This window comes from Pteronotus mesoamericanus, unplaced genomic scaffold (genome assembly GCF_021234165.1).
Source record: "Pteronotus mesoamericanus isolate MK-2021 breed Mesoamerican mustached bat unplaced genomic scaffold, CSHL_Meso_final contig_116, whole genome shotgun sequence".
Taxonomy (NCBI): domain Eukaryota; kingdom Metazoa; phylum Chordata; class Mammalia; order Chiroptera; family Mormoopidae; genus Pteronotus; species Pteronotus mesoamericanus.
The window spans coordinates 13,495,355-13,512,261 of record NW_026555027.1 but is presented as its reverse complement, the minus strand read 5'-3'; the positions used below and the strand labels follow the sequence as shown (position 1 = coordinate 13,512,261).

At 40.4% G+C, this 16,907-nt stretch overlaps 1 protein-coding gene across 1 annotated transcript in view; it reads left to right on the top strand.

Moving 5' to 3' along the window:
- Positions 1–7,857, top strand: part of JAM2 (junctional adhesion molecule 2) — a 53,014-nt gene extending 45,157 nt beyond the window's left edge. Inside the window, exons 7-10 of the mRNA XM_054579576.1 lie at positions 1,380–1,487; positions 3,263–3,278; positions 6,015–6,057; positions 7,680–7,857. Of these exons, the coding sequence (XP_054435551.1) occupies positions 1,380–1,487; positions 3,263–3,278; positions 6,015–6,057; positions 7,680–7,712 (200 nt within the window). The 3' untranslated portion in view covers positions 7,713–7,857. The remainder of the gene's footprint in view (positions 1–1,379; positions 1,488–3,262; positions 3,279–6,014; positions 6,058–7,679) is intronic.
- The last annotated feature ends 9,050 nt before the right edge of the window (positions 7,858–16,907 follow it).

Below are 16,907 nucleotides of genomic sequence, written 5' to 3'. Positions count from 1 at the left end.
ATTAATGTTTTCCACTATGGTCAAATTACTAAATCTTTCAAAAGATTTGTCAGGTTTCCTTTAAAAAAATCAGCTGATATTTCAATGGTATCTGGGAAAATTAATGACACACTTGGCATGAGGAAAAGAGTTGGAGACAGGATGCTTTTATGAAAAGCAGACTCACTTATATAATATTTTTTTAATCTTTCCCAAAATATGTACTGCTTTAGAATATCTAAAGTTACTATTGAGAAAAATCATCCCTAATATTTTCTCCAAATAATTTGGTGATATGCTAATTAATACTTGCTTTTTCATGAGACCCCTTTGAGAAATTGCTCCTTTAAAAATCACAGATAACTTATATGTTAATCAGTATATAGGAAGGGCCTAAGTGACTGAAGAGTGTGGCTCATGATATCCTTGTAGACAAGATGGAGAAATTTGATCCAAATTAAAAGCTGCATGGATTCACATGTAGTTGGAGTCTATACCCAGAGTCGGATAACAAATTGTGTTATTGAAGAGCGGGATCTGATAACTTGTTGCGTAGTTCTTTCCCTAACGAAGTCATGTTCATCATTTTATTGGTGACTTGAGGGCATTTTTGATGCAGTTCAAAATTGTAAAAATATTCACTTTAGGATGTTAATAATCTAATTCTTGGGCAACAGAATCAGTGTCTGAAAAAAAAACCCTCTCAAGTTGGTAACATGGTCATGATTTCAAGCTTGGCTCTGAAAAAATCCAGTTGTATTAGGTTAGAGAAGAGATTCCTAAATAGCGACAAGAAAAGGCTTTGGGGGGGAATTTAATTCATTTTGAATTTAATGGAATGACAGCTTAATGGCATAAATGTAATGGCATATACGTATGTACACACACCCACACAAGCCCATATAAATTCACGTACATTTCTAACCATTTTATAGAACAGCTGCAGCATGGGCTTGCTTTGGTGCTGAATGAGTTTTCCAATATTTGTTGAAATTAACCCAGGTGATGATGTAGAAGAATTTTAAGTAAAATTTGGGGCAGGGGGTGTGGTCGTAGAATATTTGAGCTTTCTAAACTTCAAAAATTGCTTCCAATCTGATAAGTAATCTTATGAATTATTACACCTCCACATGAATGCAAGAGGATACCATACATATTATTTCTGGACTATAGAGCTTTTTAAAATTTCAAAGTCTTGCCAAACATTGTTTTGTTTATATTTTCATTCAATTTTGAACCATGTGCTAGAAGTGTATTAGTTGAACAGACTTCAAAACCATGGAATTATCCATGCTTATGGTATAGCTGCAAACGGGAGCTTTTTTGAACTTTTTCAGTGTAATGACTACCTCTGCCCATCAATTTGACATCAGTTCACACGTGTTTCTTTTGCATTCCAGATGATCTCAACATAAGTGGCATTATAGCAGCTGTAGTAGTTGTGGCCTTGGTGATTTCTGTTTGTGGCCTTGGCGTGTGCTATGCTCAGAGAAAAGGCTACTTTTCGAGTAAGTGAATTTTACCCTTTGCTGGACAAATCCCTGTGAATATGGAGTTGTTGTCGTTGTTGTTGTTGTTGTTGTTGTTTTCTGAAACACCGTTTCTCTTAAAAAGTTCTAGCAAACTTGGGAGAATATTTTTCATTACTTTTTCTGTAGTAGAAAATACCCCAGATGACATGCAGGTGAGTCATGAAGCACCCATTGAACGTAGGGAGGAAAGGCGGAGCTGCCTCAGCCCAGCATTCCGGGAGACACCGCGGGGTGGCAGGGTGCTGTGCTCCCACGGATACCGAGAGATAGTCAGCTCAGCGTAGATGGATGTTTGTGGTACATTTACATGCATTGAAGATCCTTTTAAGTTAGGGACTGTATATCTCAAGTGGTAAGTTGATGCCTTGTTTTATGATGAGAAATTTCATTGAAAAAGATCTGTGAACTGTTTTATCAGTTGAGAACAGTGGAATGTTGAATGTCAAATTTAGCACAACTGTGAAGAGGATTGTTCAGTAAAAACCAGAAGCCTGTTGTGCTAGAGTTGCTTCTGAACAAAGTTTTTAGTTCTTCACGTTGAGCCCTCTTGTAATTCTAATGCCCCATTTGGTGATAGGAGCAAAGGTGTGAGATTAAGAAATAATCTTTTATTCTCCTAATGCATTTCCTTTCTCCTTGGTCTTTAAAATTATCTGAGAGCTCAAAGACTGTAGAACTCCATAAAGTCCATTGTCATTAGTGTATAGAGTAGAATTTTTAATGGGATAACACATAAATTTATAGCATAAATTAGCTTTAGATCCACCATTTCACAGTGAACATTAATTTTGGAGTTTAGGCTTAAAAAAATACTTTATACCAAAATAAAACTTAAATTTAAAAGGGGTTTCTAATAATACCTGTAAGTAGATACTAGCATGAAGTGTTTCCATGAACATGGTTTCAAAGATATCCTCCATAATTAATAACTGTTCTGTGAATGAATACTTGTTCGTTTATTTGCATGCTTCTACTCCAGTAATTTTATGAATGGAATTGGCTGAGTCCCCCTGCTGGTCACCAGTGAGAGTACAAACAAAAGACTGCTCAAAATTCTTACCATCTTTATCTCTACTTGCAAAGAATATATTAAGTATTTTTTGAAGACTTGGTAAACAATTTTTTTCTTAAAATACTGAATCAAAGATATGATGTGGGTATTAATAGTTCACCAGCTAAGAATGTTACTCCTATTTTCATCTGGCAGAAAATCTAAGAGAAACATTTTCTTGAACTTGCATTTTGGATAAGGGTCGGCAAACTACAACCTGTGGACCAGATATGGCCTGCCACCTCTTTTTTTACGGCTCACCACTTTTTTTTTATGGCCAATGAGATAAGAATGGTTTTTGTAGATGAACATTTGCAATCTATTTGATAGTACGAACACTAACTTTGATCCCCAATTAAGAGAAATATTGTCTGCCCTAAGAATTGTTTTTCTGTTTAGCAAAAACAAGACTATTATTTTAGTAAAAATTTTATTGGTAACCATTTTGGAAGTATATTTTCTCTTGTTATATAATTACCTACAAAATATTCTTAATTTCACCTCATGGCCCACAAAGCCTAAAATTTTGCCATGTGGCCCTTTACAGAAAAAGTTTGCTGACCGTTCATTTAGAAGGTACAAATGTCAGCAAGTGAGCATCAAGACTGAGAAAAAGAAATTAAGCTTAAATTCATTTTTATATGAGTCTGTATCATGTATATTAACTCTTGTATTAATGATATGTATTATTCTTTTGTAGAAGAAACCTCCTTCCAGTAAGTATACTTTCTTAAAATGCATGCTTTTCTCTGCTGTCAACTAATTGTCTGTTAACCATCTGTTTAAAGTCAAAAGTGGGAAGCTGAGTTACTTATGAAGCTTTTTAATCCTATGGGAAGTAACTGTGACTCAAGTTCTTCAAGAAATACATCCCACTTCATGCCTCATGCCTGCTTGTCGATGACGTTTCATTACCTAGAAATGAAATACATTCATCAGTTTGACTTTGTGGGCATTTCCATAGAATTACTTTTAAAAAATATATTTGCTGTAATTTGCTAACTTGAAATTTTCCAAGTAAAATTTTCCTCAGTAGTCACTTATACATTTAATTAAATATCAATTTTGTGCCCAACAACTGTCCCCAGGACTAGTGACACAGCAGCAAAGGAAACAGGCCAAAAGCCCATCTGCCCTCTGGAGCCTACATTCTAGGAGGGAGAGGCAGAAAGGAAACAAATGCGTCAGATTGTAATGAGTAGAATGGGGGAAAACAAAGCAGATAAGAGAAGAGAGAATCACGGGGTAAGAGTGGAGGTCGTCCTTGTACCTGGTTGTGGTTAGGGAACGCCTCACTGAGGCGGTGACGTTTGTAAAAGACCTGAAGGAGCCGAGGGAGCAAGTCCTGCAGACATCTGTGAGAAGAGCGGTCAAGGCGAGTGGAGAGAGCAAATGGGAAGACCGCAAGGCCAGGGATGCCTGGACTATCTAAGAAACATCAAGGGTCCCAGTGTGGTTGGAAAAGAGAGAGGACAACAGAAGAGAAAATAAATGCACAAAAGTGGGGCGGGGGGAGATTGTACAGAGCCCTTTCTAGGCAGTTTGGCTTTGGTTCTCAGTAAGATGGGCAGAGGAGTAGTATCGCCTTAAGCCTAGAGGTTCACACTGGCTGCTCTACTGAGAATGAACTATAAGGTGACCAAGGGTGGGGGGTGTTTTGTCTAGAGATGACTCAACAATCTAGACAAAACAGCAGCTGGGCCAAACCAGTGGTATTGGAGATGTTGCAAAGTGATAGGATTCTGGAAACATTTTAAATAATTTATTGATTGATTGAATGTGGGCTCTAAGAAAAAGAGAAATCAAGGATGGCCCTAAGGCCATGAGAAGGTTGGAGTTACCATTTACCAAAACGCAAGTATTCAAGAGGAACAGGGTTGAAAGTTTCAGTGGGGGTAGGTGGAAAGGCCTGGAGTCTTTTGGAATTTTACAACCTGAGATGCCTATTAGACTTCCAAGTACTAGAGATAATCAGTAAGTAACCTGACATATGAATCTGGAGTTCGGGGAAACATTGTAACTGAGTTAGAGATTTAGGAGTCATTGATGCATAAGGTCTGGGTAAGATCACCAAAGTCCCCAGTTTATGTGCATTTGACTTGTGACTGTCCTCCTTGTATGTGTGGAAATGGCAAACCCAACGATGAGTCTGTGGGTATCCTTTACTCTCAGCTGTCATTGCTTCAGATACTTTGTCATCTCCTTAATCTTTTGAAAGCTTAGCTGCCATTGATTTCCTGTGGCCAGACTTGCCGCTCGCTGCTGGCCTCTGAGCCTCATAATCCCTGTCTAAGTCCAGCATGAGGCCCAAGTTATCAGGACCAGCCGTAGCAAAGAGGGTGAGTTCAGAAAAGAGGGTTAGCCTGATGCTGCTATAGCCACCCGCCACGCCGCCCAGGGCATCTGTGAGGATTTCCACTTTTACTGAGTAAGATGAAAAGTAATCAGAGGGTTTTGAGCAGAGAGGCACCCTCTTACTTATGGGAAAAGGCTGACATTGCTGCGGTGAGGGGGTTGTTATTCTTCACTTCAGTCACAGCGCCTCCATTAACCCAGGAGGTACTGTGCGAGACACTCCCTTTATTCCTACACACATCTCCCATTGGTCTAACCCATGGCCCTCAGAATTTGTTGATGAATGAATTGGACATTGCATTAGTTTGCTAGGGCTGCTATAATAAAGTGCCACAAACTGGGTGGGTGGCTTAAACAACAGAAATTTATTTTCCCACAGTTCTAGAGACTAGAAGTCCAGGATCAAGGTGTTAGCAGAATTGGTTCCTTCTGAGGGCTGCAAGGAAGGGAAGGATCTGCTCCAGGCCTCGCTCCTTGGCTTATAGATGGCCTTCTCCCTGTGTCTGCACACCAACTTCCCTCTGTCTGCGTTTGTGTCTAAGTTCTGTCTTCGTACAGGGACACCAGTCATATTGGATTAGGGCCCACCCTGATTACCTCACCTTAATTTAATTCTATCTTCAAATATGGTCACATGATGAGGTACTGGGAGTAGAGACTTCAACATTTGATTTTTGGGGGGACACAGTTCAGCCCCAAACCATAGTTACCACATAAAACTTTCCATGGAAAAAGTGAAATTTGAGATGATAATCTCAAGCTTTCACAATGTTAAATGTTACTAAATCAATAAATTGAAAGTTAGTAAATCTCTCTTTTGCATATTCCACAAAATCTTTAGTATATTAGCCCTAGGCCACAACTTGATACAGGGCTTCATACACACTGACATTTTGTTGCATGGCTCTCTCTCTGAATATTGCCGGTAAATATAAGAAATTCAGTTGAGACTTCTGGCTTTTTTTTGCATCTGGCTATGGTAAAGTTTCCTCTTTCTGTTGACAAAATGTATGGAGGTAACATTAAATGGAAGGGTATGTGTTTCAGAATTGGAAGTGATCATGTAATAAATGTTGTTTCTTATATTCCACAAACAGGAAGAGCACTTCTGCATCCATAACCACTACAATGAGTGAAAATGTGAGTATTTTTAAAGCATGTCTATAGAATGGATGTGTTTAGGGAATAGGGCAAGGAAATGAAGTAATTGTGTGTAAGTGATGGATTTTCACTTTCAATATACTTTGTACTAGTGTCAACCACCGGTCTTCAGAAGGAGCGGAATAAATGTTAGCTTCCATCCCTGCCTGCGGTGGCATGATAAAGTCGCCCGGCGTTTACAGAGCAAGGAAGGAGGCTTTACCACATCATTATTTTTTCTTGTGGCATTTTCCATTATTAGCCAGTCTCTTATCATTGTTAGGGCTGCCCTTATCAGCTCTATCTCATTGGTGAGGAATTTAAGACACAAATTTTCACAGGATTACAGTGGCAAAGTTGGGAACCAGGCATCTCGATCTGTCAGCTTGACCAAGCAACTCACTTCCTCAGATTTGTGGTCCCAGGACGCTACTTTGGTTAGTTAAAGCACTTAGAAATTTGAAGGGTATAGAATATCCGTCCTCTGTGATTGTGGAAAGAAGCACCTCAGAAATCCTTGAAATGATGCAATTATTATCTAACTGAGATGGCCAAGGGAATATAATTCAGATATTTGGACCTGGTGTACTTCTGCATTCGTAAATACAGTGAAGCGGTAAACACATTGCTCAGATTGTGTAGTTCTTTGGATAGATATTCAATTCTCTAGACTATTTTTGCAGAAATACAGTAGGGAGAGGGAGGTTTCCAATGTTTTTAGAAGCCTAAACCCTTTCTTAAGAAATGGAGCACTGGTTCTCTAAATATCCTAGTATTCTCTTAGATTTCCTTTCACTAGAGCTTGGGCTGGGGCATGAACATCAGAATTTTAAACACATAAGTCATTCTGATGGACACTAATGTTGAACATTCATGAACTACTCTATAGAGTTTTTTAAATCAAAAATTTTTTTAGAGTGTCCACTCCAGAATCTGTCAATCACAGAAGTCATTTTACTTTGTAGTTTGCTATACCAAAAGCATATTATTCTTTAATTGTCCAACAAACAATATATAATACTTCATATTTGTTCCTACCATTTGTGGAAAATATTGAGAGTGGAATAAAATAATCTCATCCCACCAAACAGTAAGTGACACTTTGTGGCTGCATTGGAAGAGCAAAAGCCTTTTACTCTTTCTTTGTCTTCCTCTCAATTGCTCTCATCAGCGGAGAGCCAGAGTCTCTAATTCTAGTTTTGCCCTAGAACAGGGCTTCTCAACCTTGGCACTATTGACATTTTCTTATAATTCTCCTATAATAAAGCCTTATGATTTCACATAATTCAGTGTTCGGAGAGGGCTGCTCCATCCCATGGAGAACGTTGAGCAGCACCCTGGCCTTCATCCGTGAGACACTGTAGCACACACCTAGCAAACAAGATTTCTCCTGCTTTAATTCCCACTCCCATCGCTTTACTCTTTAGGCACATTTTCAAAGACCATGTCTCCTAGTATTTAATTATTGAGTTCCCCATAAGATATATTTAATTAAATATATGCTGGTTTGTACCTGTAAAATTCTTATAATGGATGTACCTTTATACTCATAAGATTTATATATTTCTTTAAACATAAGTTAATACAATATATTTAAACTTGATTTTTGTTTCTTTTCATAGGATTTCAAGCACTCAAAATCCTTTATAATTTAAAAGAATTCCCTTTTGAGAAACACCACCACTGCAGTTGTTACCCAAGTTATTTAAAAATTATAAAACTCTGCTTTGTCTTACATTTGCAAAGAGATACATAAGGAGATAAAATTGGTATTTCATTAAAATTTTTATGAACACTAAATCACTTGAAATTGTTATTTTAAACAAATAGTTCTGGGCTTCCGGTCAAGATGGCAGAGCAAGTAAATGCTGTACTTGCCTCCTCCCTTGGCCACATCAGAATTACAACTAAAGTACAGAACAACCACCATTGAAAACTACCTGAAGGCCAGCTGAACAGAAGTCCTATAACTAAGGATATACAGAAACCACTTCCAGACTGGAAGGAGGGGCGGAAACACAGGACGGGCTGGTCCCATAACCCATATGTGGCAGTTAAAAGTCAGGAGGGATGTTTCATCTGCAGAGGTCCCTGCTGAGAAGCGAGGGGTCCCGGCCCCATAACCAGACATTGAGTCCAAGGTTCCAGTGCCAGGAAGAGAAGTCCCCGTAACTCTTGGCTGTGAAAACCAGCAGGGATTGTGGCTCAGTGAGACAAAGGGCTTCTAGAGTCTCAGGCATTCCTCTAAAAGCCCACCCATGGACTTACTAGGACTCACTCACCCTGAACAGCAATGCTGAGTCAGTAGCACTAAAGGACATACGGAAACTCAGTAGTCTGGCATCAGGGCAAGAGCTGGAGGGGCAGCTTTCTCCCAGATAGAAGTGCTGGGAGAGGCCATTTTTCCTTTGCTTAGCCCTCCCCACCACAGAGCTGGCAGGCAGGTGCCATATCTGAGTCTCTGTCAACCTGGCTCTCACTGTCTGCCCTGCCCTGGTGATTCCGGGACCAAGCTACCCAACTTTTGGGCCCAACCAAGCCACTTCCAGTGGCCTTTCCATAATAATGGCCTGTCTTGGCTCATGGTGCAAACTTTCCTAAAATCTCTCAAAGGTTCACGAACACCAGACATGTTCATCTTGGCAGGCCCCATACCTGTTGCTAAGAAACCCCAAGCCCAACACTAGTGGCAGCCAGCCTCAGTTCATAGCTCAGCTTCTCCCAGGTATCTCGAAGCCCAGCAAAGTGGCAATCCTCTACAGATCATCTTGTAGCTCAAATCAAGTGGCCCTGAACCAACACACCCAGTGGCCAGCTTCAGACCACACAAGGTCACCACCCAACCACCTCCACAAACAATGCACTCAATGGATAGACTTTAGCAGACACCAGATCTCTGCTACAGCAAATCCTGCTTTGTAGTCACAGTCAGTCAGTCCTCACAATCAGTCTGTCCCATTGACATGCTAACAGCAATCCCTCAACTACAACAGGAGGGCACATAAATCCCTCACAAGGGACATACCTGGAGCACCTGGCTCAAGTAACTAGAGAGATTGAGCCACTGGTCCCTGCAGGAGACCTATTATACAAGGCCACTCTATCAAGACTGGGAGACATGACAGTTCTGCCTAATATAGAGAAACAAACACAAGAGGCAACCAAAATGAAGAGACAAAGAGCCATGTCCCAAATGAAAGCACAGAACAAAACTCTAGAAAAAGAACTAAACAAAATGGAAACAAGCAATCTACCAGGTGCGGAGTTCAGAACAGTGGTTATAAGAGTGCTGAATGATCTCAGTGAGAACTTCAACGAAGAGCTAGGAAACATAAACATGGCAAACAGAAAACATAACCAGTCAAAAATGAAGACTACGATAACCAAAATGAGTACATTAGAGGGAATCAAAAATAAATTAGATGAAAGCAGAGGACTGAATCAGCAATTTGGAAGATAAGGTAACAGAAAACGCCCAATTGGAACAGCAAAAAGAGAAAAGAATCCAAAAAAAATGAGGCTAGTTTAAGGGCCCTCTGGGACAACATCAAGAGTACCAACATTCGCATCATAGGGGTAATGGAAGAAGAGAGAGAGCAAGAAATTGTAACCTATTTGAAAAAATAATAACAAAAAACTTCCCTCAGCTGGTGAAGGAAATAGACATACAAGCCCAGGAAGCGCAGAGAATCCCAAACAAGATAAACCAAAGAGGCCCACACCAAATTAAAATTAAAAAGGCAAAGATAAAGACAAAGAGAGAATCTTAAAAGCAACAAGAGAAAAGCAGTTAGTTACCTACAAGGGACTATCAACTGATTTCTCAACAGATACTTTGAAGGTCAGAAGGGATTGGCATGAAATACTCAAAGTGGTGAAAAGCAAGGAACTACAACCAAGATTACCCCACAAAGCTATTATTTAGAATAGAAGGGAAGACAGAGCTATCCAGACAAGAAAAAGTTAAGGGAGTTTATCACCACCAAACCAGTATTATAGAACTGTTAGAGAGACCGGATGAAGGAGGAGGAGGTGGAGGAGGAGGAGGAAAAGAAATAAAAAACATGAATAAAATGACAATATTGACAATTACTTTAAATGTAAATGGATTAAATACTCCAATCCAAAGACATAGGGTGGCTGAATGAAAAAGAAAACAAGCCCCTTACATATGCTGTCTACAAATTTCACTCTTTCAAACAAAAGACACACACAGACTGTAAGTAAAGGGGTGGAAAAAGACGTTTCATGAAAATGGAAACAAGAACAACAATAAAAAAAAAAAAAAAGCTTGGGTATACCAGACATAATAGACTTTAAAACAGGTTAACAAGAGACAAAGAACCCAGCAATTCCACTTCTGGGTATTTAGCTGAAGAAAGCACTGATTTGAAAAGATGTGTACCCAAATGTTCACTGCAGCATTATTTACAATAGCCAAAATATGGAAGCCACTTAAGTGCCCATCAATAGATGGATGGATAAAGAAGTGGTGCATATATACAATGAAATTTGATTCAGACATAAAAAAGGGTGAATCTTGGCCATCGGCAACAACAGGGGTGGACCTAGACGGTACGGTGCTGAGTGAAATGAGTCAGAGAATGACAAATACTGTGTGATTTTACTTATATGTGGAATCTTAACAAAATAAAACAGAAACAAATTCATAGATGTAGATAAAGAGAACATTTTGTTCATTACCAGATAGGAGGGGGATTGGAGGGATGGGTGAAGGGGGGGAGGACTGAGAAGTACAAATTGGTAGTTACAAAATAGTCATCGGGGTGTAAAGTACAACATAGGGAGTATAGTTACTAATATGGTGATCATCTATAAGTTATATAAGTGTTTAATCATTATGCTGCACACCTGAAACTAATATAATATTGTATATCAACTTTAATTGAAAAATAAAATTATTAAAAAGAAAGAGAAATAGTTCTGTCACTCCCCAGACTACAGTCTGATTTCTTCTGTCCAGACTAAGTACATTTAATATTCTGAGGTTTGTTAAATGTCCTAACCCTCTAGAGGAAGTTACTAAAATATATCATATATTGCTTGTGAAATTAATCCACAGAGCATGCTAATATAACCTGCACACACCCTCTCTGCAAGAGTCTGATTTAGAGGGTTGAGAAATGCTCTGACAGATGCAAAAGGAAACCCTGGCCTTATTTCCCTCAGAATCCTCTTTTCTCTCTTCATATAGTCCTCATTCTGCTGCTCATTTATCCACAGAAGGGAGGTAGTGGGAATGGGCCTAATAGCCAAGGATTTGTACTGTTTAATTTCTGAGAACCAAAAGCAACATGAAAAATACCTGATGACCAGAGCTCACTCTGAGAGTCAAACCCTAACCCAAGTGTCTTATTTCACCCCCACACCTCCTTGTCGCTATTCCCGTCCCCTAAAACCCCTTTAAAGAGGATCAGTGACCTTGACATCAGAGCTTGCCACTGGAGCCTCTGCACAGAACTCTGCCAACCCCTTTCCCTGTGGGATGATGACTTTGCATCTCTGTCTCTCAAAATCATGCAGGGCAATTTTGGTCTGGGCCGAGTTCCCTGCTCTCACGGTCAGATTGTGGATTGCCAATCCTGATAATCACAAAGCCGTGGATAGGGGAGATGTGTTTGTCTGACAAGTAAAATGAGCTGAAAGAGTTCACTGTGGCTCCCTGAACTTGGCATCCATCCCCCTTGCGATAGGGAGCACAAGAAAAATGGTGGCTGAAATGAAAAATGGGTCTGATCACCTGGTTTCTCAATGGATTAATCCCAAGGGCCTCCAGCTAGTGTTACCAAGTGAAAACTCCCAACAATTGGTTTAATGGGAAGAGCAGTTAGACTATGTTTAAAGTGTAGTTAAAATTTGTTTTGATTAATTCATATTAATAACAAAATATGGCTAGGGTATTTCCAGTTCTGGGCAAATCTGGATGAAAAGGTCATTTGATACCTTTGACAACTTTGAACATGGTTAAGCTGCTTTTAAAGGAGTCAATTCTTTTTGCTCAATAATAAAGCAAATTCTCAGGATTCACCGTACACATGGGTTAAGCACTCACTGAGTACCTAGCACGTGCCTGGACACCAGGTCACTGGGAAGACCCCTATAGTCGGGCTGCCCCCCGCCCCCGACTTGTTTGTGGCATTCAATGCTTCTGTTTGTATTCCAATAAGACTTTATTTACAAAAATAGTAGGCAGACACAAGATATGGCCCACACACAGTTCCCCAACTTCTGATGGTAAAGCATTAAAAAAAAAAAACAACCATCCTATCTATAAGTTTTTGTAAGAAATTAGGCCAAGTGTTGCCCATGCTTTCATTTGCTTTAGTTTGGGAAATGCTTTCTCTCTGCATTACCAAGTGCCAAGGGATCATGTGAGTCTTAAAGATGCCTTTTCAGGCCTATCTACCTGCACACAAGATCAATTTAATGACACAAATCCATTATGTGAGGAAAACATGTGGTACATTAGTTTTACTAATAGATGAAAAACTTCTAAGCCATATAGGCTAGACGATTTGCCTTATACAGTGTTAACATCTAACACTTTGTCAAAAACATATTATACATTACCTTAAACTACTGTATACAGCTGAATAAAAACTGTGAAGAATGCTTTCTCCCACACAAATGACATAGTACTGAGCACTCATTTTCCAACTATTAAAAGTATATCCACCTATGTCTGAGCTTGTGTTTCCAATGGCTTTTATTTGAGGAACTTGAACACTTAACAATTGGTAAAATCCCGTTATAATTCTTTGTGCACTTTGATTTTATATTTCTGCAAATTGTTATATAAGGATTAGAGCTCTAGAATCTTTAACAGCAAGTTTCGTTTTAATTATTGTTGCTGTTGTAACTAGGTTTATTTTGAATTGGGGGTTTAACCTAACTAAATCTGGAACAATTGGTTCTTTTTCAGTACATGTTTGCAAAGAAAGTTCCTTTGTCTCACATGTGGTTTTGTTTTATAAGAGCCTACGTCAACAAAAATAGCTGAACTTCTTAAACTTTTTAGCTCCACTTAACAGTACAGGGGAAGAGTCATCCACCTATTGTTCAGTAAAACCCAGGAAACTACACCCTCTTACCATCTGTAGTTACAAGGCTAGTTCTTTAGCTGCCTGAGATTAGAATCTCATCATCTCTCAGTCTGGATGCATGACAAGCTCTCAAACACTGAAAAGGAAAACGTCTCTGAAAATAAAAAGCCACAGCTGTTTATTGAACATTTTATACATGCCAGAGGCGGGGGTGGACGGAAGAGAGGGTATGTAAAATCTCATCCATCTCAATGATACAAAGGGGGGTATGTCCTATTTTACAGGTGAGGAAACTGAGACCAAGGGTCAATGACTGACAAGTTCATAGAGCTAAGTGAGGAATCCATGGGGCTACATGACCCAGATCAATCTGATCCAGGATGTTTTACATATTTTTTTTTCCTCTGCTCCCAACTTTCCTTCTATTACATTTTCAAATTCTCTTGTACCTTACCTCCCCTTTAATCCTCAGTAATCTCTAACCCTTCCAGCCCTCCCTAATCTTGTTACCATATGTAGTTAGCCAATTATTGAGAAAAAGGGAGCAAAGGGAATTAGACATGGAGTTTAATAAACTGGCAAGCATGAGCCTGCTTGCTTCATCAGGAAGCTACAGCTTTATGCCCCATGGGATCACAGCATTGCTCCACCAAGGGAATTAACACGCCTCCCTTTCCTACTCCAGTACCCGATTGTTGGGCTGGGGGGAGGGGAATACAGGGGGAGGTGCTTCACCAAAAAGGCCTGTCAGTCTGATTAGGGTTGGGCCTATCAAAAGCCCAGGAGAGCTTGGAGAGATGATGGGTTCTTTTAAAAAAGCATCTGATCCATCCCAAACCCAAGTTAATATAATCCCAGGGGAACAAGTAAGTTCTCTCTCTCTCACCCAGTAATGTACTCACCCCGGGTGTTCAGTGGTTCTTTCTTGCCTGGAAGCACGTGACCATGTTGGTCCAGCAGCTACTGGGACCCACAGAAGACTATGTGGACTCCAAAAGACTGAGCTTTAATATACAGGAAGCAGGCACTCTGGACACCGGCTTCTGTTTTGGCCTTCCTGAGAACACAGCTGGACTTTTTCCATGGTGGAATGGAGGCAGATGGGGAATTGGAAACCCGGGGGCAGTCTTCTGTATGAGTAAACCCTCTTGCCACACAATTTCCCCTGTGAGCCCTTCCAATGCTTTCCTTGCAATCCTGTGGAAGAGCCTGATTTCTACCAATGAGTCTCACAACCTGAAACATTTCTCTCTCTTCCTTTTCTCCACTACCCAGTTTAAATGCCATGCTGGGTTTTGGAAAAGCCCCAAAAGTCTAAATTCAGGATTGATTAAAGACACTGGAATGCAACCTTATTCAAATTCTTAGAGCTTTAATTGGAAAAATTTACCTATGCAGGCAAAGCAACTGCTGCCAGTGGTGGCCAGCTGGGAGAACATGTATACCCTTCCCAGGACAGGGGGTCTCTTTTATAAGAGGTTAGCAGTAAAACTATATGGTGGGTAGCTACATAGACTACCAGAAAGAACAATGCATTCCTAAGTTAACAGATAACATAAGGCAGTTATTACACTCTATATATTCATTAACTTCCTTCCTGGGAACATAATGTTTATCTTTGGGTGGCATTCAGGTTTTCTAGGTAGTTGGCCAAGCCTGAGGCTACAGAGTTTAATCTAACATTTCCCAGACGCCTTTGCTATGGCTAGAGCCATATTGCATCTCAGTGCCTTCCCCTACAGTGGGCCGTTTTATTTTTGCCCATTCTCCCCTAATCACAGATGCCCAACTTTCTCATCTTTTTTAAAATATTGAAGCTACCATGATGAATATATTTAAATTCTACCCTTTTGCCCAACACCCAGGTCCATGAACACTGAAGTGTGTATGGATGGATTGGGAATAGGGAGGAACGGGAAGACAGAATGACCTGTCCAAGTTGTGTGAGAATGAGCTTGTCAAAATTGAGTTTTACCCCAGCTTACTCCCTACACAAGAGAATTTTAAAGAGGATCACTTCCTGAAGTTGAAGGCACCTGCCAAGAAGGAAATACCCTTAATCAGGAGTGAGAGTCGGAAAAAATGTATTAAGGAAAACAGCAGGGGAAATGAAGCTCTCCTTTTCCCATGATTTATTAGGACAAGGATGTTTCCTGGGATCAAGCAGGCATCCTTGAAAGCTGGCGTTTATAGGCCAGCAACAAAAAGAGCAGCAACAATCAGAAAGTGACAGCCAGAAACAAACAAAAAGGTCCAAAACTAGTTTAAATAAGTACAAATAGCCTAGATCAGAAGCCCTCTTTGGTTATTATTAAAGGTGGAACTAGGTAACTAGCAGACACATGTCCCTTTCCAGTTCTCCACGCCATTCTTCAACTCCAATTTCCTCTTCTTCAACAGCACATTGGATTCCGGCTCACCCTAACGGCCTCATTGTAACTTAATTGCATCTCCAAATATCGTCACATTGCGAGGTTCTAGGGGTTTCAACTTCGATGAAGTTTAGAATTCAATTCAGCCTGTAATACCTGGCATGGGAGGGGGAAAAAAACCATTTTAAACAGCTAAGAGCTTAGAAGATTCAGATCATTTGCTATAAACCCAGGTGGTCCCAAATGACAAGTGCAGGGTGAGAAGGCACCAGTGCTGAAGGGACAGGGAAAGGCTAGAGTTTGCAGAGTTGGGGCAGCCTCACCAGAAAGAGGAAGGGGCTCTGAGGGAGATGAAGCCTTGGGTAACAGCCATGACTCAAAGCACTGCTACCGCATTCAGCTGGGAAACAGAGCGCTTCCCTAGGTGAAATGTAGCTACAAATGCATGGTCCCAAGATGAAGGGCACAGGAGTGGGCTGCTTTTGGCAGTATTCTTGCAGCCATTCACAAACAGAACCCTTCTGTTTACATAATGGTGGAGTTTGGGACGAGGTTCAAACAAATTCCAGTTGCAAGACAGGTAAAAAGATTGTATTAAAAAAGCAACACTAGGTGTGAGATTATAAAAGGTAACCTTCAACTCAACGGAGTAGGGGAGGGAGGGAAAAAGAAAAGTACGTGCTGAAAGGGTCAGCCCTTCTCACTGAGACCAGCACCGTTGACCCCTGGGTGGGAAAGAGCTGCTTCAGGGGAGGCTGAAGAAAGGACCTGAGCAGCAGACTTCCTTCACTGCCTTTAAATAGTGCCATAATGGAACATCAGCTTCTGTTCCAGTGCCTGACATTATTCAAATAAAAGTAGTTCAACTGAACTGTTATTGCTTAGCTTCATTTGAAAACTGGACCCTTTCTTCCTACCTGTACCACTAGGAAACATTTGTGGATCTTTTGGAAAACAAATTCCTCAGTATGGCATGGCATAGTAAAAATCTATTCCTTTTCTGAAGTGAGCCAAATGCACAACGAAGGCTGTGTTTGACTTCACGTTTTTAAAGAAAACCTTTAAAGGCTTATTAAGATCCGTTATTTATTGACACAAGTCAGAGAGATCGTCAGATATAAAAAGGCACAGCTGTTTCCCCCTTGTTTCAGGGAAACAAGTTTCTGGGATTCTGGTGTGCCCACTATGCCTCTTACCCAGCGCAGAGCTGCTGGATCCTCCATTGCTTGGGCAAAACACTTCCATACAGCTTGATCTTTAAAGGGAAGTCCCTCTGTTAGGACCCTCTCCACGGGCCCTGGGCCTTCCCTCCCCTGGCTGTACAGCACTGTGGTAGACTGTGACCACTAGCTAGTAAGGGAAGAGGAGGGACCTGAGCTACTGGAATAAGAGCCTTTACTATTTGAGAAGATGG